Consider the following 27,330-nt stretch of genomic DNA (forward strand, 5'->3'; position numbering starts at 1 on the left):
ACTTTGGATATAGAAAAAAATTAAATAGGACACAGAATGCACAAACTCAAAGAAAAAATGATAAATTGGACTTCATTAAAATTTAAAACTTGGCTCTTTGAAAAACACCGTTACGAGAGAAAGGCAAGTTATATACTAGTGTAAAATATTCACATGCCATATGCCCAGCAAGGGATTTATATATAGAACTGTGCTGCCAGTAGAATTTTCTGAGATTATGGAAATATTTTACATCTGCACTGTCTAATAGAAAGTCACTACTCATATTAGGCTAAATGAGCTCTTGAAATGTGTTTAGAGTGACTTGGGAACTGAATTTATATATTCAATTTTAGTTAACTTGAATTTAAATTGCCAGTACTTAGTGCCTACCATACTGGATAGCACAGATTGGCAACATATGAAAAACACTTAAAACTGGACAGTAAGAAAAAAAAACCCAATACAAAATGAGGAGATGTGAACTGACTCTTTTTTAAAGATTATCTAGGGATGTCAACTAAGCTCGTGAAAACATGCTCAATGTCATTAGTTATCAGAGGAATACAAATTAAAACCACAAAGAAATATAAGAATGCACACATGGAATTCTTAAAATTAGAAGGTCTGACCAGAGCAAGTGTTGACAAAGATGTGGAGCAACTGTAATATTCACACACTGCTAGTGGAATATAAAATGATCCAACCACATTAGAAATTAGGCAGTTCTTAATATATACAGCTACCTTACAATGCAGTCATTCCACTTCTTGGTACTTATTGAGAAGTTTGAAGCATATGAGTAAGAGTACACACAAATACTTGTAAATAATTGTACAAAGTAACTTTATTTTTAATCATAAAATTAAAAAACCCTACTGTCTACTAACAAATAAAAGAAATAAAGAGGTTTTGGTATACCTACACAGTGCAATAGTACCCAGTAATACAAAGTAGCATGGTATTTATATAAAATTCTCAGAAGTGCAAACTAACCTATCAAGCAGCTCACTGATTGCCTGAGGATAGGCTTGCGGTATCAAGGAAGGATGGATTGCAAAGTCGCACAAGGAAACCTTTGGAAGTTATGAAAATGTTCATTATCTTGATCGTAATGTTGGTATATAACATATAAAAATTCATTAAAATCGTACACTTTATGTGTGCTTTATTGTACATAATTATACTTCAATAAATCTCTCAAAAATAAACCAATGAAATATAAAATCAACACAATACAGAAAAGCTACAAAACTAGAAGCTAGTTCTTTGAAAAGATAAAATTGATATGCCTTTAACTAGACAGATCTGGGGGAAAAAAGAATTTAGAAATTATCAATATCAAGAATGAAAGAAGGAATGTTATAGCTCCTACACCCATTAAAAACATAATTAAAATATTATGCATAATTCTGCGTCAATTGACAACTAGGATGAAATAGACACATTCCTTGAAAACCACAAATTACCTGAACTGACTCAAGAGGAAACTGAATACTCACTCAATAGTTCCATATCTATTAAATAAACATCATAGTTAAAAATCTTCCCAGAAACAAAACTCAACCTAGATAACTTTATTGATAAATTCTACCCAACATTTTAGGAAGAAATAATGACATTCCTTCATACAATTTTTCAGAAAAAGGAAGTGATAGTTCTCAACCCATTGTATACCAAAACCAGACAAGATAATACAGGAAAACTACAGACCTCTCTCTCTCATGAACACAGACTGAAAAATACTCCATAAACCCACAATCCCTTTCTAACCACAAGAAAACATCAGACAAATTCAAACTGAAGAACATTCCAATTACCTGACTGGTCTTACCCAAGGTCTAAGAAAAACTCACAGTTTAGAAAAACTAAGAAAACATGATGACTAAATCTAATGTGGTATTCTGGGTAGGATCCTGGGATAGAAAAAGTACTCTAGGTAAAAGCTAACGAAATCTGACTACAGTATGACCTTTAGTCAATAATGTAATATTGGTTTATTAGTTATAACAAGTGTACTGTAACATTGTAAGATGCTAAAAATATAGTACACTCGTTGAGAAATCTAAAAAAACTCTGTAATATTCTTGCAACTTTTCTGTAAATCTAAAATTACTCCAAAATAGAAAGTTTATTAAAAAATCAATGGAATCAACCATATTAAGACTAAAGCAAAGAAAAAAACCCCAACATGATCATCTCAAAGTTGCAGAAAAAAGCATCTGAGAAAATTTAACAAACATTCGTGATTAAAAAAAAATACCTCACATACTGGAATTAAAGGGCACTTCCTCCACTTTATAAAGAACATCTACCAAAAAATCCTAAAGCAAACATCATACTTAATGGTGAAAGACTGAATATTTCCCTACTTAAGATCAGCAATAAAGATAATATGTCTGCTCTTACCACTTTCAACAATACAGTAGAAATTTTAGTACACTGAGGCAAGCAAAGGAAATAAAAATCAAACAAATTACAGTGGAAGAAGTAAAACTATTTTTATTCACAAATGGAATGAATGTGTATGTAGAATATTCTGAAAAATCTACATTAAAGCTAATAGAACTTTTTTTAGATTTAAAAATAGGTCAATAACAAAAAGTCAATTGTATTTCTATATATTAGCAATGGATAAATGAACATGAAATATAAAAACAGTCATAACATTGACAAAAACATAAAGATTTTTAGAAAACTAAGTAATCAAGGTATTATAATATCAGTATGGACAGACATGTAGATTGATGGAACTGTGTCCAGAAGTAGATGTATACATATATGGCCAACTGATTTTCCACAAAGGTTCCAGAGTGAAAACATACGTACTTTTTGGGAAAGTACATTGGGAAAAGAAACTCTGTTTCAATCATTGGTACTGCAACAACTGGATATCCATAGGAAAAATAATAATCCTCTAGCCTTACTTTATGCCACAAAAGAAATTAATCAAACTTGATCCCAGGCTTAGTAGAAAAGAACATAGGATAACATCTTTGAGACTTTCAAGTATTCAAATATTTCTAAGATAGGATACAAAATTAATAAGCTTTACAGCTTTATAGAAAAAAATTAATTAGACTTTATCATAATTAAAAACTTCTGCATCTAAAAAAAGTACTGTTAAGAAAATGAAAAGACAGATTTAGAGGAAACATCTGATGATACATATTGAACAAAGGACCTATATCCAGAATATATAAAAACTTTCAACTCTACAAATTTACAAATTAAAAAATGCGCAAAAGGTTTAAACAGATCACTTCACAAAGAAAAACATACAAATGGGTAATATTTTATAAAATGATGCATAATATTATTTGTCTTCAAGAAAATGCAAATTAAAACCACAATGTGATGGCACCATACACCCACCAGATGGCTATTTTTTTTTTCTTTCCATTTGAGATGGAGTCTTGCTCTTGGCTCACTGCAACCTCTGACTCTCATGTTCAAGCGATCCTCTCACCTCAGCCTCCCAAGTAGCTGGGACTACAGGCATGCACCACCACACTTAGTTAATTTTTTCATATTTTTAGTAGAGACAAGGTTTCACCATGTTAGCCAGGCTTGGCTGAAATGTTTTAAGGTATCAAGCCAAAATGTTGGTCTTACCTAAAATGTCTTAAGCTATTATTACTAAGTTTTGGTGAGGATATGAAACAACCAGAATTCTCATACATTGTTGATAGGGATGTAAAATGGTACAACTACTTTAGAAAACAGTTCTTGTGATTTCTTTTAAACAAACATTACATGATCTAGTAATTCAACTCTTAAGATATTTGCCCAACAGAGTGAAGACATATGTCCACATAAAGATCTCACAAATGTTGACAGCTTTCTTCATAGCAGCCCCAAACATCTCAAATATGTCTCAATAGAATAAACTAATTGTTTCATATCCATAAAATGGAATACTAGTTGGCAATATCAGAACAGAACAAACTTCTGATACATACAACATAGATGAATCTCAAAAAAAAAATCCTGCTGAGCCAAAAGGGACCAACACAAAAGAAATATACAGGACAAAAAGAGGGATATTTCCATTTGATAAAAGGTATAAGACACCAAAAGATCCTAAACTTTATGAATTTAACAATACATGTTCAAAACACAGAAAGCAAGAAACTAATAAGAAGAAATTTACAAGTCCACAACTTAAGTGGCAAACGTTTTACAGCCCTTTTAGCAAATGACAGAGCAAGAGGACAAAATATTAGGAAGGATATTGATGATTTACACAATCAATAACATATTTTCCAAACATATATCTAATACAGTACTCATAGAAACTTAACTACATTATCCAGTCATAAAAATTTTAAAATCAGATACAATACAACCATATTCTCTGATACAAGCCATAAACTTAGGTATCTACATTAAAAATTATGGCCATAAAAGAAAACAAAACCAAATAAAATAACATTTTAACTTACTGCTTTATACTAGGAAATATCTAAAGATACGTAAATAAAATAATTACACTAAGCAGTGTAATTTATAAAAAGAATTGTTGGCCTCCACATTTAGAGATAAAAGTCAGTGATTGGTAAGTGGCAGAATCATTTCTGAACCATTGTGTCACTTTCATTTAAAGTGATGATCTCTGATATGTCTACATGGAGCCAGAACAGACAGAACCTTATGGCCACCATATCATAATAGTAACAGTGAAGTTTCTTAAACCTAGTCCTAGGTACAGTCTTTATCTTATCAGATAGAAAATTCTCAAAACAGGCAGTCTAATGATGGCTAAGGTAACAAATTTTAGAGTCAGAGACAAGTAAATTTAAATTTCAACTCCATTATTTCATAGTGGTGAGAACTAAGGCCATTTTTTTTTTTTTTTTTTTTTTTTTTTGAGACAGCATTTCACTCTGTCGCCCAGGCTGGAGTGCAGTGGCATGATCTCGGCTCACTGCAATTTCTGCCTCCCAGGTTCAAGCAATTCTCCCGAGCAGCTGAGATTACAGGTGTGTGTCACCACACCCAGCTAACTTTTGTATTTTAGCAGAGACGGGGTTTCATCATTTTGGCCAGGATGTTCTTGATCTTTTGACCTTGTGATCCACCCACCTCGGCCTCCCAAAGTGCTGGGATTACAGGCATGAGCCACCGCACTCAGCCAGCTATTTTAAATCTCTAAGATTAAATATCTTTATTTGTAAAATGAAAAAGCCATTCAACAATGTATATACAATATACTTAGAACCTGGCAACTAGTAAGCACTCAGTTTAAATTAAAGCAATTATTAGTACGGGTTGAGCATCCCTGATCTGAAAATCCACAATCTGAAATGCTTCAAAATTGGAATCAATCTGAGCGCCTACATGATGGCATAAGTGGAACATTCCATACTTGATCTCATGTGACAGGTCACAGTCAAAAGGCAGTCAAAATTTTTATGTGCAAAATTATTTAAAATATTATATAAAATTACCCTCAGGCTATATGTATAAAGCATTTATAAAACATAAATGAATTTTGTGCTTAGAAATCCCCCAAATTTCTCATTATATTTATGCAAATATTCCAAAATCCAAAAAAAATCTGACATCCGAAACACTTCTGGTCCCAAGCATTTTGGACAAGGGATTCTCAACCCTTATTACCAATACTAATATGTTGTCCTACACCTCAAAACTCACCATGTTCAAAACTTGTTCACGTTCTTGATTAGCCAGTTAATGATTGATGTCATCACCATCTACCCAGTCTTCAAAAACTAGAAACTTCATTCTTAGCTCCTCTCACTTCCTTTTTTTTTTAACTGTGATAATGAATTATATATATCATCTCATCTTTATTCTTTATTATACTTTAAGTTCTGGGGTACATGTGCAGAACATGCAGTTTTGTTACATAGGTATACATGTGCTATGGTGGTTTGCTGCAACCATCAACCCATCACCTTTACATCTAAATCTTACTCTCATTTCTAAATATCTCTATTTTTCCTCTTCACTGCTTCAGTTCAGATTTTTATTATCATTTGCTTCAATGATGTTCAACTGTCTTCTAAATGGTCTACCTACCTTTTCTGTCTTCCAATCAGCTATTTGATAGAGCCAGTTTTCAAAACCACAAATCATATCACTGACTTTGATTTTCTCAGAACATTTCCCTACTATATAGAAATCTAAGGCCCTCAGACTGACAGAGACCACTTCTGATCTGGTCCTTATTTACTTTATTGGCCTCATCTCCTTTCTCAAAGTTTGTCATGCCTTTCTACACACTTTGAACTCTAACTTAAAATCTCATTGCTAGAACATTGTATCACCTGTTGTCTCTGCTAGAGCAGAGGTTCCCAACCTTTTTGGCACCAGGGACCAGTTTTGTGGGAGACAATTTTTCCATGGATGGTGGGGAGTTGTGGAGGAGGAGGAAGGATGGTTTCAGGATGAAACTGTTCTACCTCAGATTATCAGGCACAGGGACTAGATTCTCATAAGGTGCACACAACTTAGCTCCTTCACATGCACAGGTCACAGTAGGGATTGTGCTCCTAGGAGAATCTAATGCCAGTAATCTGACAGATGGAGGAGCTCAGGTGGTAGGTAATACCTGCTTGCCTGCCACTCACCTCCTGCGGTGCTGCCAGATTCCTAACAGGCCACGGACCAATACTGGTCTGTGGCCCGGGTATTGGGGATCCCTGTGCTAGAGGACTCCTACTCATCCCTCAAAATCCAGCATAGATTGCAGTACCTCTATGAAGCTTTCCGTCATGCCTAATGCAGCTGCTTTGTTCTCTTGTTTCTACCTTAATTATAACACTTATAGTCTATTCAAGTAATTTACTTCTGACAAATGTTTTTCCTCCACCAGGCTATGAGCTCCTTGAAGGCAAGCACAGAAAAGCAGATCTAATTTGATAGAGTGCCTGCCTCATGGTGAGCAGTCTTTGAATGAATCACAACATTTTTGTAAGGAAAAGCTGAGATGTTGAAAATAAAAATATATGGTATTACAACTCCTGCACATTTATTCCACAACTCTCCACTTCATGTTAGAAGTTTAAACAAATCCATATAATTGTATTTACTTTCAGCATGTTTCCATAGAGAAACACATAAATACAGTAAGCAGAGAATATTTCAACCATATACAGCATCACATTGATCATGTTTGTCATCAGTTTCAGAATACATAAACTTTGAAGCTGAATGACAGAAAAAGGTATTGTTTTAGTCTGTTCTCATGCTGCTAATAAAGACAAACCTGAGACTGGGTAATTTATAAATCAAAGAGGTTTAATTGCCTCACAGTTCCTCAGGGTTAGGGAGGCCTCAGGAAACTTACAAGTATCGCGGAAGAGGAAGCAAACATGTCCTTCTTTACATGGCAGCAGCAAGGAGAAGAGCCGAGCAAGAAAGGGAAAAGTCCCTTATGAAACTATCAGGTCTCATGAGAACTCATTCACTAGCATGATGGTAACAGCCCCCATGATTAAATCACCTCTCACCAGTTCCCTCCCATGACATATGGGAATTATGGGAACTATAATTCAAGATGAGATGTGGGTGGGGAAACAGCCAAACCACATCAGGTATAAAGGTTGCTATCCCTGAATATAAATCAAAAATATTTTTGTACCTCCCTGCATTTTCCAAATTTTCCAAAATGTACATATATTAATTTTATGATAAAAATGTATTCAAAAACGAAAAGTAGGTGTTCTATAAAATGAAAATTATAACAAAGACCTAAATATCCTAAAATAAGTTTTTTTTTAAAATTGACAAAACATATAGATTTATGGTGTACAACATGATATTTTGATATATGCATACAATGTGGAATGGCTAAATCAAGCTAATTAACATTATTTTATAGACTCTACGTCATGGAAACCTGACAAAGGATCACAGTTGGATTCAATGTATAGAAATTATTCTTTTCCAAAAACAAAGTTAGACTTGATGAAAAAACATACCAACTCAAAGGCATATAAATACAAAATACAGAATGAACTGGACAATTCAAGTTTAGCTGGTCTTCATTATTATGATGTTTCAGGTTCAAGTGCTTTGGGGGCTTACAAACTTCAAATAAAATGCTTTCATCCTATACTTTGCTTTGCATATACACATATAATATTAAGAACAGAATTTGACAATAAAGAACTCCTAAAACTCATTAATAAACACTCAAATGACCCAATTAAAAATGCCTTAAGTTTTAAATAGAAATTCCTCCCCAAAGACATACAAATGACAAATAAATACATGAAAGAATGCACAACATCAGTAGAGAAACACAAATCAAAACCACGATAAGGCCACAGATGTTATGGCTCATGCCTGTAATCCCACCGTGAGGCCAAGGTGGACAAATGGCTTGAGCCCAGGAGCTTGAGACCAGCCTTGAAAAGATAGAGAAACCCAGTCTCTGCAAAAATTAGCCAGGTGTGGTGGTGTGCACCTGTGGTCCTAGCTACTCAGGAGGGTGAAGTGGGAGGATCGCTTGAGCCCAAGATTTTGAGGCTGAAGTAAGCCATGATCGTACCTCTGCACTCCAGCCTGAGTGACAGAGCGAGACCCTGTCTCAGGAAAAACAAACAAACCCCACAATAAGCTATCTCTTCATACCCACTAAGATGGCTATAATAGAAAAGATAGAAAATAACAACCTCTGGTAAGGATGTGGAGAAACTGGAATGCTCATATATTGCTGGTGGGAATGGAGAATGGTGCCACTGCCTTAGAGAATAGTTTGATGGTTCCTCAAAAGATTAGAGTTACCATAAGACCCAACAATTCCACTCCAAGTACATACCCAAGAGGAATGAAACATATATGCAAACAAAAACTTATATATGAATGTTCACAGCATTATTCATAAATAGCCAAAATGTGGAAACAACCTAAATAAATGTCCATGAATTCATGAATGAATAAACAAAATGTGGTATGCCTATCTACACAATAGGAAGTAATGAAGTACTGATACATGCTACAACATGGATGAACCTTGAAAACATCACACTAACTGAAAGAAGTTAGCCACCAAGACCACACAGCACACAATTTCAGTTATTTGAAATACCCAGAAGAGTCAAAGTTATAAACATAGAAAACAACTGAGTGGTTGCTTAGAGCTGGGGATGTGAAGTGCAGCAGGAGAGAATCAGGAATGACAATTAATAGCTATGCATTTCTTTTTTGGGGATGAAAATGAAGATTTTGGTGATGGCTTCACATCCCTGTGGATATAGTAAAAACCACTGAAGTATACACTTTTAACTGGTGAATTATACCATATGAACTGTATTTCCATAAAGATGTTGTTCTGTTTTGTTTTAAAAAAGATATCTGGCCCCTTGTCCAACAAATTACATGATCTGGGGAATTGGCCTTTTCATTTATAAATGGGAATAGTATGTTTCCATCTTTCCACCTCTAGCTGTAAGAATACATAAAACATATTAATACATGAGAGAAACATTCTAGAAAGCTAGTTTCATAACTTGAAGACGACTGTATTGATCTATTGCTGCGATAACAAATTACCCCCAAACATAACATCTTAAAACAACAAACATTTATTTATTTATTCATTTATTTATTTTTTCTGAGACAGGGTCTCATTCTGTTGCCCAGGCTAGAGTGCAGTGGCACAATCACGGCTCACTGCAGCCTCAACCTCCTGGGCTCAAGCAGTCCTCCCACCTCAGCCTCCCAAGTAGGTGGGACCACAGGTGCACACCACCATGCCCAGCTAATTTTCACATTTTTCTTTTGTAGAAACAGCGTTTTACCACATTGCCCAAGCTTGTCTTGAATTCCTACCTCATGCAATTCCACCCGCCTTGGCCTCCCAAAGTGGTGAGATTACAGCCATGAGCCACTGCACTCAGCCAAACAAATATTTATTACCCTACACAATGTAAATCAGAAACCTGGAAGTGTCTTAGTTGGGTGGGTCTTAAGTCTCTCATGAGGTTGCAGTAAGGTTTCAGCCAGAGCTGGCTGCAATCTCTGAAGTCTTGACTAGAGTGGGAGGGTCTGCTTCTAAGAGCCTTCATGAGGCTATTACAGCCTTCAGTTTCTCACCTGTGGGTTTCTCCACAGGGCTGCTCATGACATGGCTTCCTCCAGATCAAGTGATCACAGAAAGAAAGTGTGAGAGCAATCAAGAAGGAAACTCTGCCTTTTGTAACCTAATCTCAGAAGCGGGACATCATTACTTTTACCAAATCCTATTGGTTACACAGAGCAACTCTGATACAGTGTAGCAGGGATTAGACAAGGGTATGAATACCAGGAGGTGGGAATCACACTGGAGGCCACTGTGGAGGCTAGCTACCAAAACAACATGAAAACGAGTAGACCAAAGATTCTACGTAAGCAAATGTTTGACCTTTGCACTGAAAGAGGATACTACTTACTCCTCAACAGTGTGACAGACACACTCAGAGATGTTTTATGAGTTGCAATGAAAGGGTGTATAAGAACATTCATACTGATTTTCATTCTTCTTGTAACTGAGGTATGGTTAGAATAATGAAACACAAAACTACAGAGCTGGGGTGAAAGAAGTACGAAAAGAATTTCGTCAACTTTACTCTCCCCTCCCCTAGCACCAACAGATGAGGGGAAAAAGTCCCAGTCATGGAAAGAATGGGTGACTCCATCAGGGTCACACAGTGCTAGAGCAGGAGACTAGAATCCATTCTCTGTGTGTTCTCATCGTACTCAGAACTATGTGTCAGAACACCAAAGGCAGTGACTCATAATCCAGATGACATGGTGAACACGTAAGCATTAATTCAATATACATTAAACAGCTGGTCACTCCAGAACGGACATTTCTTTCTGTGGCTTTTCAACACTTTGAGAAAGCGAACACTTTCTCAGGCAGCAGTAGACTCTTAGCCTCTTTCCATCCAACTACGAGTTGACCTATAGTCAAGTTGAGGCAAGACCTAAACCTGGAACACTCGGCAAATTAGACATGTGACAGGAGACCCTAAAGATTTATATATTTTTAATAATTTTATTTAATGAAAAATTATGTAACAGTTACAATATGCCAAACACATTATAATATTAACTCATTTAATACCCTATGAAGTCTTCCCCATTTTACAGATGAATAAAGTGAGGCCTGAAGAAGTTAAGTAACTTGCCAAAGTTCTCACAGCTGGTAAGAAGAAAGGCCAGGGTTCAAACCCAAAAAGAATGGCTATAGAGTTCACACTTTCTTAACCACAATGATATGAAGCTTCTCAATAATAGTAACAATTGCTCTTCTGCTTCCCTAATATGTCTTTTTTTACAAGGTTCTGAAGGAAGGTCAATCATGTAATGCCAAAACTCTGAGAAATCCTAGCTTTCAAGTTGTACAGGGGAAGGGAGTATCTAGTCCAATACAGCAAGGATGTCATAGGACAGACTGCTATCCCTATGAACAGGGGTGAGGAAGGGCAAATAAACATGCACTAATGAGGTAGTGCTTTCCTGGTACCAAAATGAAAGACATAATTGAATCATAACTGCAATTAGCAAATTAAGCTAAAGTTGGAATTAAGAAATTAAATGGATGTGCTGTTCTGTAGCAACAAAAATAAATTAATTTGACCCCATCAAAGCCCAGCAGAATGTGGAGGACTAAATTTAATCTCTTAAAGATTTCCTACCAGAATCGTACCACAAGAAAATCAGTACACTGCACCACAAACAGATGTATTTGATCATTTTTTAAAGAGTATGAAAAGTAGTTTGAAAAGAACGAAGCAATATATGGGCCTGGAAACCTTTTGTCTAACAAAGTAATGAGTTCCGTTTTGGTAAAAAATTTGCCAACTTTGCCACCTTATAAAGCAATTGCTGTCTCTTTCTTTTATATCTGAAGTTTACAACTTTGAAAAATGTTCATTGCAAGGAAAAACGATGGGGTTTTGCAGGCTACTGGCAATCTTCACGTATTAAATTTCTACTTTGGTGTTCTCATCACATACCTTGGATCATTCATGGAACTCTCAATTAAAAACCTCACAACATATTGTCCAAAACTGTAGGAATGGATCTGATGTAGAGCCAGCTGGCATGTAATGAAAGACAGCACATGAAAAAGTGTTTGGCATAGAACTCTTCTAAAATAACATGTCAGTATAATTTATGGTAATTTTGAAAAGGTCTTAAAGATTTTTAAAATTTCCTCTTAAGTTCAAAATTTTATTTAAGTCTTAAACCAAGAAACCATATCTAGGTATAGAAAGTTTATAAAATTCCAAAAAGTCTAGTAAGTTCTCTTTTAAATTAATTTTTCCTTTAAGTGATGTCAATCATTATTACAACTACCTTAGAGTCTCAGCATGAGAGTGGCCTTTATGAGGTCATTGAGTTCATCCCCATTAGTATATCTGGAAGGTTCACACTAAACTATCATAGTTAAAGGCAGTTTTTCATTCTGTTATGAAAGTAGATTTTACTACAAACCTCAGTAAACCACTGTAGAGTATAAATGTATTTCCTTCATTCGAAAGTATGATAAGCTATTATCCACTTTAGGCTAATATTGAAGTTATGATGCTAACATGACAGAGGAAAAAGGAAGTGGAATAATGAGGAATTTGTAGAACACAATGGGGGATAGTCAGAGTAGGACAATGTGAGCATGGTGGTGTGTGGTCATGCACAATAGGAGTGAATGGACCCAAAGGAAGTGGAAGCCAGTTAGCAAATGGCTGCTTTCCTAGTTACAAGTGCCTTCTGATTGGGCTCTCTCACTCTATTATCTGTACCCTAAACCAGCCAATTCTATACGTACCTAATCTTAACTCATAGCTTTGGCACATAGAAACTTCCTAGAGCCTCTTCCTCTTAAGTCACTGAGCAAAGCAGGTCAATCTTCCATGGCTCAAGCCCTCATTTCCCAGAGTCATTCTAGGCATACTGAGAACCTCTACATAGGGAGAACTCAAGAGTTGTCAGGGTCTACCAAAAATAAATCCAAAACATCCTGAGTTAATCCTTCTTTAGGCCAGACCTAGAAATATAATTTTCTTGCTAAAATGAATTTAATATTAGACTCTAGCAGGCTTCCAGATTCTCCATCTTTCATCTTGTTAATTTCCCATCTGCTATGGTCTTCAAAGAGTCTCTCTATGAGAATGTGTACTTCCTTCTGCTGCTACTACTGCTACAACTACTAACAATAATAAATAGCTTACATATATATGTAGCACTGATTATGTACGAGAGACTACTTTAAGAACTTTACATATATAAGACTCATTTAGTTCTCCTTAAAATCCTATGAGGTAGGTATTATTATCATCTCTGGTTGAAAAACTTACCCAAGATCACACATACCTAGTAAGGGGAAGTACCAGGATTCAGACCTGGCAATTTGGTTTCGGAGTCTATGCACTTAGGCACTGTATCATATGCCTTTAAGACCAGACACCTGGGTTCTGGTCCTGTCTCTGACATTAATCAACTATGTGACCTAGAGGAAGTTTTTGACTCAATTTCTGCTACTTAATGAGCCAGGATCAATGATCCACTTCTAGTTATACAATGCTGTGATGATAAAGTAGGTGCTTTTTATTAACAAGCTTGACATTAATAGATGAGCCAGAAGGCTTGAGTCTTAAAAATTATATATATATATAAATTATATCATGGAAGGGAAGAAGGGAAGTAATAATAAGCTAATATTCTAAGCATTTTTACTTATTCCCTCATTTTATGTTCTATGATGTAAGCATTATGATCCATATTTTACAGAGGAAAACATTGAGACTCAGAGATTAAGTAATTTATCCAAGGTCACACAGATTATTAGGATGGAGTGCCAGCATTTAAATGCAACCAAAGACCAAGCACTTTCTCCTATACCACAATTCTTCCCTGGTGTTGTCTTTCCCTCCTCTCAGCCAGATTTAAAAAGTAAGTCTTGCCAACAGCCCAAACACAATAAATTAACTTGGAGGTGGAGATGGAGATAGACAAGTGAATATCAACTTGAAAGTGGTAATAGGTTGTTACCCAAAACAAAAGTGGATACATTTTTGTGCAATTTCTACAAGGTGGGCTGTTCACCATATCAAAATAACATATTTTTGAAGGGAAAGTTTGTATGACTTGAATTCATTCCTAAATAAACAATGAAGAAATACCATAAGAATGTCAATATATATGAGATTTCTAAACCATATACATGAGCTCTTGTGGTATTTTGCTGCATGAAATTACTTCCTAACAATAACAAAGAAACATTTTGTTTAAAAAAATCTCCATTTTTCATATCAAGACTTTCACAAATACCAATGAAAAAGTAAAGTGTCTTATACATTAAAGGAAGCCAGGAAAGTCAGAAACTACTGTGCAACCTATTAAATTCCTCTTTTGGCTTGCAAATGGAGACATTAATTTATTCACTAATTCATCCAACAAATAGTAACTGAACAGCAAGTATGTACAAGGTATTATTTTATTAATAAATGTGTGCTAGGACACCACAGGAAACATGCATATAAGGAGATTCCAACGAAGTGTGATTGAGTGCTATGATTAAAAGATATATAGGGTGGTTTTCACACTGTGCCCAATAAATATGTACAATTATTATGTGCCAATTTTTTAAAAAGGTACTGTTATGACTCTTATTTCACAGATGAGGAAACTGAGGCTTGGAGTAACCAGTTGTTATGGTCTGAATGAGAGTGATCATCTTCATAGATTTTTAACGATACAATTCTCACCCAAGTTCAAGTGTTGCAACTTAATTACCAATGTGATAATATTAAGAGGTGAGGCCTTTTGGAGGTGATTAAGTCATGAGGGCAGAGCCCTTATGAAGAGAATTAGCTCCCTTATAAAAGAAGTACAAGGGAGCTGTTTGCCCCTTCCATCATGTGAGGACATAGTAAGAGATGCCATCTTAGAAGCGAGACTCCGTCTCAAAAAATAAAAAAATCTATATGGAAGTATGGAAGTTTTTCAGTATTAAAAATAAGCTACATATCCAAATCCCAACAAGTGAAATGTACCAAAATACTCAACGTCACTTTCTTCCAAGCACTTAGCAAGTTCTCAGACTCAGTAGTTTTTCTCACCTACCCCCAGAAGACATACACTTTAGTCACTGGGTTGATCAAGAAATGTAAACTCCTTTTAAGAGATGCCTAATCAAAAATTTAATTAGGAAGTCATCCTGCCAAATAAAAATACAGTGATATATTTCAGTGTCATATATAAACGACATCTGCATTGTTTGCATCAGTGTATCCTGGCTTTAGTGTGGATAAAAGAGAAAGGTTGTATCTTCATAGTTTAACACTGATTATCTAGAAACCTCAAGGGACAGTATTTTTTTAGGGGAGGTGGATAGAGGAAACAGAATTAATCAGCATAGCTGTTTTTAATTCTCTACTATAGATGTAAAAATTATTGTTTATTTTTTAACAAATTTTTTTAAACAAATACACAGTTTTGGGTAAAATTTTTTATTGGAAGCTTGTGAGTATGAAGTGTGCTAAGGTTTTTCAGTTAAAAGTAGTCCTTATGTTATAGAAGCTTTAGCCTGAGATCAGGAACCAGTAATCATCTTCCCCCATTGTACCCCAGGGTAGGAATCTGTGATAACTATACATGCAGGTACTGAAAGTGCATGCAGACTAGTGGTTCACAGGGGGGTGGGGGTGGTACTAAGCTCTAGGGAACACTGTGGAATTTTGTGGAACATTTATGCTTGGTCAGTGATTTAGTGACAGCAGCCAGGGATGCTAGGCATCCCATGGAAAGCACAGAACATCCTGTGTAGAGAATTGTGGGTTCCTGCATAGCTTTTGAAAGTCCCCTGTGTAGCATATGCATGAGGAGGGGAAAAAATCTTTGTATCATTATCTATGCCTGTAACCTATTTTATATATAAGCACAAAGTATTTTTATACATTTCAATAAACACTAAATTTTTCAGAAATGTAGCTACCTTGTATATCAATAGATAATTGTACTTTGTATTGTTTGGAACCATTTCTAAAAATCACCAGGCTTCATTTTTCTGTGCTTGTGACATGACACTTCTTATCTGACTTCTCTTAAATCTGAATATAGTAATTGTAACTAGTTGTAAGCATCTTGACTACTTAGTTGTCTTTAGCGTAATCATATCTGAGCATGTACTTATTGAAATACATACTTTATTAAGAACTACTTTCATTTTTTTCTGTATGTTACTATTAGAGTGTTTTATTATTTTTGACTTTTTAAAAATATCTGTGAATTTCATTTCAGGATATAAAAAGAGGAATTTAAACATATATATAATATAGACTTTTGTATAACAAAGGGTCATTGGGTTTAACAGAATCAAGAACTACTGATACAGGTGAAGTGCCACGCTAGGGAAAATGTTAACACTTATCTGACTCACTGAAAAATGCCACTTCTTATTGTTTTGAGAACCAATATAATAATATATGACAATGCCCTTCCCCACACTGCCTCCCTATCACTTCTTTAAGAACTGGTGTTTACATTAGAGCCAGTTCTCCCAGATTCTTAGCTTAGTGGTAGCAAATTATGATGAGTTTTGTGTCAAAATAAGTATAAGGAAAAAAGTTTGTTTGGCTGGACATGGTGGCATACCTCTGTAATCCAAACCCTTTGGTATGCCAAGGTGGGAAGATCACTTGAGCCTGGGCAACATAGCAAGACCCTGTCTCTCTAAAAAAAAAAATTAGCCAGGCATGGTGACGTGTGTCCCAACTACTTGGAAGGCTGAGGTGGGAGGATCACTGAAGCCTAGGAGTTGGAAGCTGCAGTGAGCTACGATTGTGCCACTGCACTCAGACCCTGTCTTTATATATATATAATATTAATAATAATATACATAATATATAAAATAATATTATATATATATAAAGACAGGGTCTGAGTGCAGTGGCACAATCATAGCTTACTGCAGCTTCTAACATATATATGTATGTTTTAATCTTCAGTTAATTTCCTGGAAGTTTCTCTAGATCAGTAATTAGGGTGCACAATGCTAAGGAATGGGACCTTCACCTCTCTCATAATCTTATAAAAGATGAGATTATGTTTTTATTTTGTGCAGCTCTTGGTGCTTGTACTCTGAAGGTATACAAAATATTTGTAAGCAATACAATTGCAGGATTAGAAAGAACCTGAAAGGGTCCTCTAGTTTAGTGATTTCTAAGCCTTTCTAATTCGGTATTCTACAGTGGGATACAGACATAGGCATATTTTTCAAATCCATAGTTAATTCTGTGCCCTCTTTTTAAAAATTGTAGTAGGAACACTTAACATGAGAGCTATCATCTTTATAGATTTTTAAGTATAGAATATAATACTGTTATCTATAGGATTCTAATGAATGCTTGGTGGAGGACCACTGTTGCATGATATAAAAGAATGCTTTTATGTTTATTTGCTTATAAAAAAGGAATATGAGATAGAATTTTAAGGAAGTATTTACAATTGACAGAAGTAATACATATTTCTTATAAAAGAAAACAATATGGACATGTATAAAACAAAAAGTAAAGTCCCTACTCCATCCCCAGGGGTAACTACTATTAATCATTTGTATATCCTTTTAAATTCTTGCCCGTTCAGAAGTGATTCAGATTTTTGTTGTCCCTCATGTTTAAATCTCACTTAAACATAGATGTAATAGTTCTTTTCAAGTCTCTTGCAGTTTTTTAAAAAAACTTGGAGATCAAATCCTATTATAATAAACATTCAAGCAAGTCTTTTGAATTTTGTTCACTTTTTTATAATGTATGTTCCTGAAGTTACATAAATCAGATTTTATGAATTATTAATGTACTTGCTATTTTAAATAAATCCTATAGTTAAAACTTAAATTTCATAGTAAAAAACTAAATAGTAGTATTCAGTGATATGCTTTTTTCCAAAGTTGTTACAAATAATGCAAATTTTTGCAAATAGAATTTTGCTTTTCTATCCATTATACTCCAGAAATATGAGAAATGTCTAAAGTCCAAGATGATAACACACCTATTTCAAGTAGTACTTTATACAGCAAAATTCTCATAGCCTTCCCCCTTAATCATTTCTGTCTCTTGCAATGTAACATGAGAACTAGACTGCAAAAGATTTGTGGGCAGTGTTTCAGCAGACAGTAAAGAAATAGTGTTTTACTTATTGACATTTTATAGTTTTTGAATTACGTCCATATTTGATTTTGGCATTGCTGTAGAACCTTACTATTTTTACTATTGTCCCATAGTTGTTACTTAGTAGTTAATGACTTGTAGATGATAAAGCTTGTATGTAAATCTGCAGGAGACATCAAAGAATCCTTTTTAAAAATAATTTAATGAACAAGAGCTGGATTTGGATTTATAGAGGAAGAAAGATTTAAATTAACTGATGAGTTAACTGTATTTATGTGTTAAACGTAGTTTTGTCTCCAGTGTTCTTTGGTGAATGCATAGAGTACATAAGGAGAGGCAGTTCACAGATTTTAACATTTTTTAAAATGTGACACCATTCAGAGCTGCTGGAGGTGGTTTCTCTAAGTAATTATTATATTAGGAAATGTGACAAGACATCTTTCATACTAAGAAGGTTAGAGGTTTTCTAAGGTGAGTGGTTACATGGCTGCAGTCAACTACTTTTACTCTTTGACACAGTAGTGTTCAGTTCTGTGTTTAAAGATGATCTAATGTTGTGTCATAATCATCCTTGTGTTAAGACTCTGCATATGTTAAAGGGTTTAGTTTTCTTAAAAATAAAATGAAAATGTTGAAATATATTATGTGTTAAACTTCTTCTAATTCTATGATCATATAATTATTTGTTGAATACAAATCAAAAGATTTCCCAGAAGACTGTGTATTTTCCAATATGATCTTAATTTTATTGTTTCATATAATTTTTCGGTGATAAAAGCCTCAACCTTGCTTTTTAAATTTTACATTCAGGGGTACATGTGCATGTTTGTTACATGGGTATATTGCATGATGCTAGGGTTTGAGCTTCTATTGAATCCATCACACAAACAGTGAATGTAGTACCCAGCAGTAGTTTTTCAAGCCTTGCCCCCCACTTGCCTCTCTTCTTTTGGAGTCCCTAGTGTCTTTTGTTTTCATGTTTCTGTCTATGTGTTCCCATTGTTTCCTCCCACTTACATGTGAGAACACACAGTATTGGGTTTTCTGTGTCTGTGTTAATTTACTTAGAATAATGGCCTCCAGCTGCATACCTGTTGCTGCAAAGGACATGATTTCATCCTTCGTCCTTTCTTATGTCTGCGTAGTATTCCATGGTATATCTGTAGCACATTTTCTTTAATCCACTGTTGATAGATACTTAGTTTGATTCCATGATTTTGCTATTGTAAATAGTGCTTCAATAAACATAAGAGCGCAGATGTCTTTTTGATAAAACTGGTTTTTTCTTTGTTTAGATACCCAGTAATGGGATTGCTGGTTTGAACTGTATTTCTATTTTTAGTTCTTTGAAAATGTGCCATACTATTTTTCATAGGGGTTGAATTTACATTTTTCATAAAAATACCACTCAGATGCTAAGAAATTAAAGTATGGTAATATATCCCAAGAATATAATGTCTACACAATCAATATGAACATTGTTTTAATATACCTAGCTGTTACTTTCCCTTTTTTGAGAAAGAATTTTGAATAGTTTCTGAATACTGTTACTTTAAAGGTTCACTAATATAATAAAATCAACCTGTTAGCAAAAACAAAAGACTTTTGTATATATACTCTGAATTCTAATGTTTGCAGTTTTCTAAACACATCATACTCTCTAGCCTTCTCTCAAATGTCACTTCCTTCAAAAACTCCTCTAACTCTTCATAAATAACATCCACGCTCCTATAACACACTGTATATCTTTTTATATATACATATTAGACATTTATTGTTCATAGTTCTGAAGGTTGGCAAGTCCAAGATTAAGGCACTGATGCCCAGGCTGGAGTGCAGTGGCGCAATCTCAGCTCACTGCAGCTCCACCTCCCGGATTCACGCCATTCTCCTGCCTCAGCCTCCCAAGTAGCTGGGACTACAGGCACCCGCCACCACACCCGGCAAATTTTTTTGTATTTTTTTTAGTAGAAACGGGGTTTCACTGTGTTAGCCAGCATGGTCTCAATCTCCTAACCTCGTGATCTGCCTGCCTTGGCCTCCCAATCATATAGATTTTATATTAAATTAGCACAATTTGAAGAAATGTCATAGTAATAGATATATCTTCACTTTACCTAAAAGGATTCACAGCTTAGAGAAAAATCATTGTAACATTCCTTGAACATAAAAACTCTTATGAGTTAAAATGCCTTAAAAATTAATGAATATTTGAATTTGAAACAATGAATAAATTAATGAAAATAATAATGAGTATTCAGTTTCAACACATTATGAAAGACTCTTAAAATGTCTATTGAAATGTTACAGTATGTAACTAGTCAGGTGTGGGCAAGGCAGGAGAGGACTCCCCGCAACACACACCAGGAGTATTGCGTGACCATCAGTTGATGGTTAGGTGGTTGTTAACCATTTCTCTAAAGTAATAATTGGTCACAGCTGGCACTAGGGAAAGGCGGTCGTGTAATAGACAGAAAACACCTGAAACTGATCAGCAGCTTCCCAATGAGATTCCAGAATTATGCCAACATACAAAATCCCCAAGTCAAGAGGTCAAGCTGCGTACTTGTTTTCTCAAGTCGCCTGCTTGGCCCTCTTTCAAGTTGTACTTTCCTTCCTGTTCTAAATCTTTTTTATAAACTTTTGCTCCTGCTCTGGAAAAAAATGTCTATTTCAATGTCCACTGAAATAGTAATTAGCCTCCATCGGTGAAATGACTCTGTTCACAGATATTTAGCTTATTTTTCCACTTTGAATTTCACTAATTTAACCAATGCCAAAATAAATCAATATTCCATTTAAAAAAATAATCTTAATATGGTTATCTTCCTTCATACCTAAAATTGGTAAGAAAAACTGCCTATCCATGCACAGCCATCACTTTATGTTGATTTTAAAACATGTAGTTTTGTGTGAAACAAAATATTGAATTTTCAGTATTTTGATTTCTATTTTACAAGTAAATTTTGTCAAAATGTGGAACTTTCAAGTTTATATATGTTTTGGGGTGAAATTCACTTTTGAATCAGTTTTAAAGCAACTGAGCATATATATCAGCTGGGCCCTATTAAATAACCTCAGAACAAAAGTTGTATTTTCTACTCTTAAACAGAGAATTCTGGTGATGATAACAAACAACCTCTATACATTAAAGAATATGTGATCTGAAAAACACTTCATCTAATATGAAGTTCCAAGCACGTACTAAATGTGTAATACAAAGCCTTGCACTTACCTGGTAGTAGGCCGTTTTTGTAGGGCTTTATCCAGGATAAGAGATGGAGCGCTCCTCCTCCTTTCTGCTAGTGTTTTCATTTTCTGTTGATGAAACAAACCAAAATGAAGACCACGTGGCTTGTAAGGCAAGACAATGTTGATTTTTTTCAATCCAATTTAACAAGTTTTGCATTGCCTATCTTTGCCTATCAAGGAGCCTACAGTTTCATTATGGAGATAAAACTGTAACATCTAAAATAGAATAGTTTAAAAACAAAACAGGACAGTAAGTGTCAAAAAGTGGTAAAGGCAATAAGTATTTTTTGTGGTCAGAGAATAAAGAGGTTAAATGTTTACCAGAATATTTGGGAGAAACACCATCATAACCATTATTACTGGTTATTATGTGTCCAGCTCTACGCTAAAGGCTGGACATGGATTATCTTATTTATAATCCAAAATGCCATCCAGGTGGATACTACTATCTTTATTTCACAGGCAAATTTGGCTTCAAGGAAAGACAAGTAAAGGAGAGGCAAAAACAGTTAAAGCAAAAGCCCAGAGACTAGATTTTTTGCAAAAATATTAACACACTTGGGAATCCCTTCTTCCAAATAGACTTTTTAAAAAACTGTTAACTTCAAACAATAAAAAATCTTTTTTTTCTAGGTCGTATATAAATATAAGCAACTGGATAATTCAGGTACTCTGTTCCAATGACCTAAAATTGCAGTAAATGAAGTTTATTCAACTTGAATTATTCAGATAATTACTCTCTAAACTTAGTCTTATATATTTAACACATCTAGATACAGCCACTAGAGGCAGATGAGTAAAATTAACCATATAGTCACAAACAGCCATAAGCGAAGTTCAGGCTGTATTATCAAAACCATTCTTCTCACCCTGTATCTTTACGCCCTTTCATCCCTCTCGCCCCTGTATCCTCCCAAAAGGTCTTACCCACTACCTCTAGGTCAGTCATGTTTGGGAACTGGATGTTGCTCCAATGGGAACCATATAAAACTAGCCAGCTCAGTGTCGGTATCCTATTATGTGATTCATAAAGGAATTGCTTGTAGTTTTAAAAGTAAAACAATGATTCTAGCATAGGAATAAAGAATCATCCAGTGGGAAGAGGATGCTAGACTTCTTTGGCACAATTCTTATCCCACAAATTCTCCATGCTCCTAGGGATCTCTCCCAAATTATTGTCACCACTGATCTGGTCTCAGTGTTGCTATTCCACTCCTTAATCTTTTGGCTCACATGTGGAAGCTACAGGCCCAAATCTCCTTAGCACAGCTGCGAAAACAGCTGAAATAATTATGTAAAACATCAATAAATGACAGGAAACACATGGGTTAAAAATAGACCCTATCAAACATCTCAATTGGGAGTTAGTAACCACAAATCAATTTCAGGCCAGGTTACTTATATAAAAATTTTTTGCATGATGTATATTTGATGTCTTTCTTCTAGATGAACAGCCCGGAGTTATCATCAGATTCTTAGAAAAGTCTAATCCTTTCCAACACTGGTGATTTCAATAACCTAGTTTATATATTATAGCGTGCAAGCCCCATCTCACTATTTCCATTACTCATACCTCTTAGGAACATAATCTTCAGGAATCTAAGATCCTTAGGCTAGTGTGACTGCAGAGGTTACAAGCAGAAAGGAAAACTGGGAGATAAGTATTTGTATTGCAAGGTACAGCAGCACTTCCTCATGTGAAGAGTCTCAATACTGAAAGACTGGATTGATTTTATTAAGAAAAGTGGCAGTTTGTTCATATCCATCAAGCTATGTTCCCGATTTTTTGCAGGGTTCTGTTTCATCTTCAGGCCTGGAATTGATTCCTACTCTCTATCCTGATTCCCTTTACAGGACCAATTTACCACTTTGAAGTGTGAAATGTACCCACTCTTGTAAGCTTTACCTTTGTCCCTTACACTTACAAAGCAGAGGTCTGCTTTGTCCTTGAGGATCTGCGATTCAGCAGTTTTACATCTGCTTTCTCTAACCTTCTGAAATCACTGTCAGCAGATCCAAGATTCTAAACTAGATCTTCATTAGTACATAGTTTCTAGTTCTGAGCTTCTTGGCTTTCAGGTTTATGAAGAATTTGGAAAGGATTCAAAAGACAGTGTAAAATGATTTAAAATGTGAAGAAAAAGAACCTATGAAAAAGGATAAAATGATCTGAGATTCTTCATTTAGAAACAGTAATAATCTCTCGAAATTAATGCAGAACTATAATATGGAGGAAAATAAGCATCTTCCAAGGAAGATGAGGCAAAAAGAAATGGGGAGAAACATGGAATGAAAATCCAGGCTGACCTTGGGTAGTGGTTTGTTGAGAAATCTATAAAAGTTGTGAGCTAAATTTTGCATGCAACTTCAGGGGTTCAGAACTCCCATAAAATGGATTCCTTAGGGATTTATGAACCTCAAGTTAAGAAACTTTCTGATGTCACAAAATCTTCCCGAGAATGATAGCTGTTAAACATGAGAATGGATTATCAAAGAAGGGTGACAAATTTTCTTCTGAAAAGGTGCTTTTGAAATGGGTGTTTTTCATGTAAATCTATTGTAGAAGATCATTTGTGTAACAGTGAATAGACTGTATTTTCTGAGTTTTAAAATTGTCAGATGTGTAAGGGGTCAAATGCTGAGTGTAACCACCTCATCCAGCTTGATTTATATTGAAGAGAATGCAATCAAACTACCAGCAGGTAGTTTATTTTTATTTCAGGTTCCATTGTTCACACTCAGACTTACTCTATCATTAATGAGATGTGCAACCCAAGGCAATTCAGCCACTTCTCTGGGCCTCCATTTCCTTACCCACAAAATGAGACAGTTTGGACTCATAGTCACTTAGATCCCTTCTATTTCTGATAGTCCCATATTAAGTGTCCACCAAAGATTCACCATGGATATGCAAGAAAATAAACATTACATGAACCGTACATTTAGGATTCACAGGATTCATTCTAAATAAGTAATAAAAGTCTTACAAGCAGCCAATATAACCAGGGGATTAATAGATTTAGATATTAATTCATTCAAAATACAATGATCTCTTTCTTTTGCTCAAAAGTGTAACCAAACAAAGGGCTAGTAATAACTTCAAAATAAATTCATTGATCTCTTAAAGAATCTGTTCTCAGGCAATGAAAACTTAGATTTTCTTGTTTATAACAACTATGTAAAATACATCAAAATAGAATGAAACTATTGATTCTTTTACAGATGTATAATAGTACAAACTTATCAGGACAGGTTTAGGTTATGCTTACCTTAGCACCAACAAATTTCACAGTTGTTCTGTGACAGGGATAACTATAATTCCTTGCCTCTCAGAAAACAAAGTAAACTACAAACAGTATATGGTATATATTTTCTGTTGTACTTGATGTTTATAACTAGATGACCTCATACATAGTGGACACCACTGTGAAACAGAATATATTTAAAAGGTAATGTTTTAAAGAAATGATAAGCTATACATTTAGGCAAAATACCCAATTAATTAATTGCATTAATCTTTTGGGAATGAGTTTAATATCGTACCACTTACCTAGTGTTAAGTATCCCCAAAAACTAAATAATAATTTTATGTGAGCTAAGAAACAAACAAATATGAAGTAGTATCTATCCACTCCTCTGTCCCCCAAATGGGAAAAAATGAGGAGTAGAATGGAAGAAGTTCCAAAATGGAATAAAGAGTGATTACATTTTACAAACTGTTGTCTATTTACAAATGGCCCTTTATTAAGAAAGTATAACATGAATACTAGAAAGAAATTATTAGGTTGGTATACAAGTAATTGCTGTTTTTGCCATTACTTCCAATGGATCTTTGACCCTCTGCTGTCTCCTCTGCAGTTATATTCAGTATTGTAGGTCAAAAAACCTATTATGCCTAAGAGTAAATGAATAAAGGTCATAACTGAATATGAGAACCAAATATCAGTAATTTGTTTTTATCTTTTACATTTAAATAATAACACAAATCTGCAGCAACATTACCAACTAATCTGCAAGGTGCTTTGCACTTCAAGTCATTTTAAATACATGGATCAATTACATATTCAACTCCCTGTGTTCCTTCATATATGATGCCTCAGTAGTAGCATTTCACATTACACTTAAGTTTCTGACCCTTTCTAGAAAGCAGGGGCTATGTCTTCTTCCCAAATTTTCTCCCTTCCTTCAACAATTATTTACTGAACTCTACTCTGTAGCAAGCATATTTTTGCATTCCCAAATCCTGGTATAAGGCCTGGCACAAACTATACACTCTATAAATGAGGGTTTTATGTGAATTACAAAACCCAATCATTCACCACATAAATACTGCCATTCCCAAATGCACACATACGAAAACAAACCTTTACGGGGCTCTGCTGGAATGGTGTCATTAAGAAAAATGTAAGCATTTGCTGTGGAACTAGACAGCAAGAGTATATCTGTGCACTGCAAACTACACTTTTTGAACACAGTGTTGACACTTATCACTTTGAACTACATAGTAAACATCTGCCTGACAATAAAGTTAATCATTTGTCAACAGAAAAAATGATGCTAATTGGATATCCACATACAAAAGAATAAAGTTGCACCCCTACCTCAGACCGTATACAAAAATTAACTCAAAAACCTAAAAGTAACAGCAAAAAACTATAAAAATCTTAGAAGCAAACACAGGCATAATCTTGTCATCTTGGATGAGGCAGTGGCTTCTTATTAATAGATATGACACCAAAAGTACAAGCAACAGAAGAAAAAATCTAGACACTGTCAAGATTTAAAATTTCCATGCTTCAAAAGACACCATTAAGAAAGTGAAAAGACAACCCACAGAATGGGAAAGATTTTATTGCAAATCATGTATCTGACAAGCGACTTGTATCTATTATAAATAAATATTAAAACTCAATAATAAAGGCAAATTGCCCAATTAAAAATGGGCAAAGGATAGGAATACAGTCTTCCAAAGAAGATACACAAGTTGCCAATAAGGACATGAGAAAATGCTCAACATAATTAGCCATCAGGGAAATGCAAATCAAAATTACAATGAGATATCACATCACACACATTAGGATGACTATAATAAAAAAAGATAATTACAAGGGTTGGTGAGGATTGGAGACTGGACTCTTATACACTGCTGGTGGCAATGAAAACCGGTAAGACAGAAAACAGTTTGGCAGATCTTCAAATGGTTAAACATAGAGTTACCATATGATCCTGCAATTCTACTCCTAGGTACATATCCAAGAGAAATAAAAACATATGTCCTCAAAAAGACTTGCATATAATTGCTTATAACAGCATAATTCATAGTAGTAAAAAAGTGGCAACATCACCAATGCCAATCAACTGATGAATGAATGGGTAAACAAAATGTGGTATATCTATACAGTGAAATATTACTTGGCAATAAAAATAAATGAAATACTGATACATGCTACAACATGAGTGAACCTTGAAAACATTATACTAATTGAAAGAAACCATTACAAAAACCATATATGATTTCATTTATATAAAGTGCTCAAAATAAGCAAATCTATAGAGACTTAAAGATTTGTGCTTGCCTAGAGTTTGGGGAGACAGCACAATTGGGGGATGATAGCTAAGGGGGTTCAGTATTTCTTTCTGAGGTAATGAAAATATTCTAAAATTTACTGTGGTGATGAATGCACAATTCTATGACTACACTAAAAGCCACTAAACATAACTTTAGGTGGGTGAATTGTACGGTATGCAAATTGATTTGGTTAATACCAAAGAAACCTAACTATCAAATTACTAAACCACTGGGCTCCAGTCCAGCAAACTGGTCCTTAGCCATAAGTTATAATTTTCTTCTTATCACAATCATTTGAACTATATGAAAATGGAAATTTTTTTTATCCAATATATTTTTTGTACAAAAAGTTTCAGTGGCTCTCCATTTGAGTTCTTCAGAGATCTGAGGAATTTGCCCATC

At 34.8% G+C, this 27,330-nt stretch overlaps 1 protein-coding gene across 6 annotated transcripts in view; it reads right to left on the reverse strand.

Moving 5' to 3' along the window:
• ARHGAP20 (Rho GTPase activating protein 20) overlaps positions 1 to 27,330 on the reverse strand; it is a 129,735-nt gene that overhangs the window by 86,807 nt on the left and 15,598 nt on the right. For 5 of the 6 annotated variants that reach the window (XM_023208030.2, XM_023208029.2, XM_023208025.2 and 2 more), the window contains one exon: positions 21,343 to 21,425. In XM_023208030.2, coding sequence (XP_023063798.2) covers positions 21,343 to 21,422 — 80 coding nt within the window. In that variant the 5' untranslated portion in view covers positions 21,423 to 21,425. Of the gene's footprint in view, positions 1 to 21,342; positions 21,428 to 21,763; positions 21,832 to 27,330 lie in introns of all 6 variants that reach the window. The other variant, XM_023208028.2, reaches the window with a different exon arrangement.

The sequence above is a fragment of the Piliocolobus tephrosceles genome, chromosome 13 (assembly GCF_002776525.5).
Source record: "Piliocolobus tephrosceles isolate RC106 chromosome 13, ASM277652v3, whole genome shotgun sequence".
Lineage (NCBI taxonomy): Eukaryota > Metazoa > Chordata > Mammalia > Primates > Cercopithecidae > Piliocolobus > Piliocolobus tephrosceles.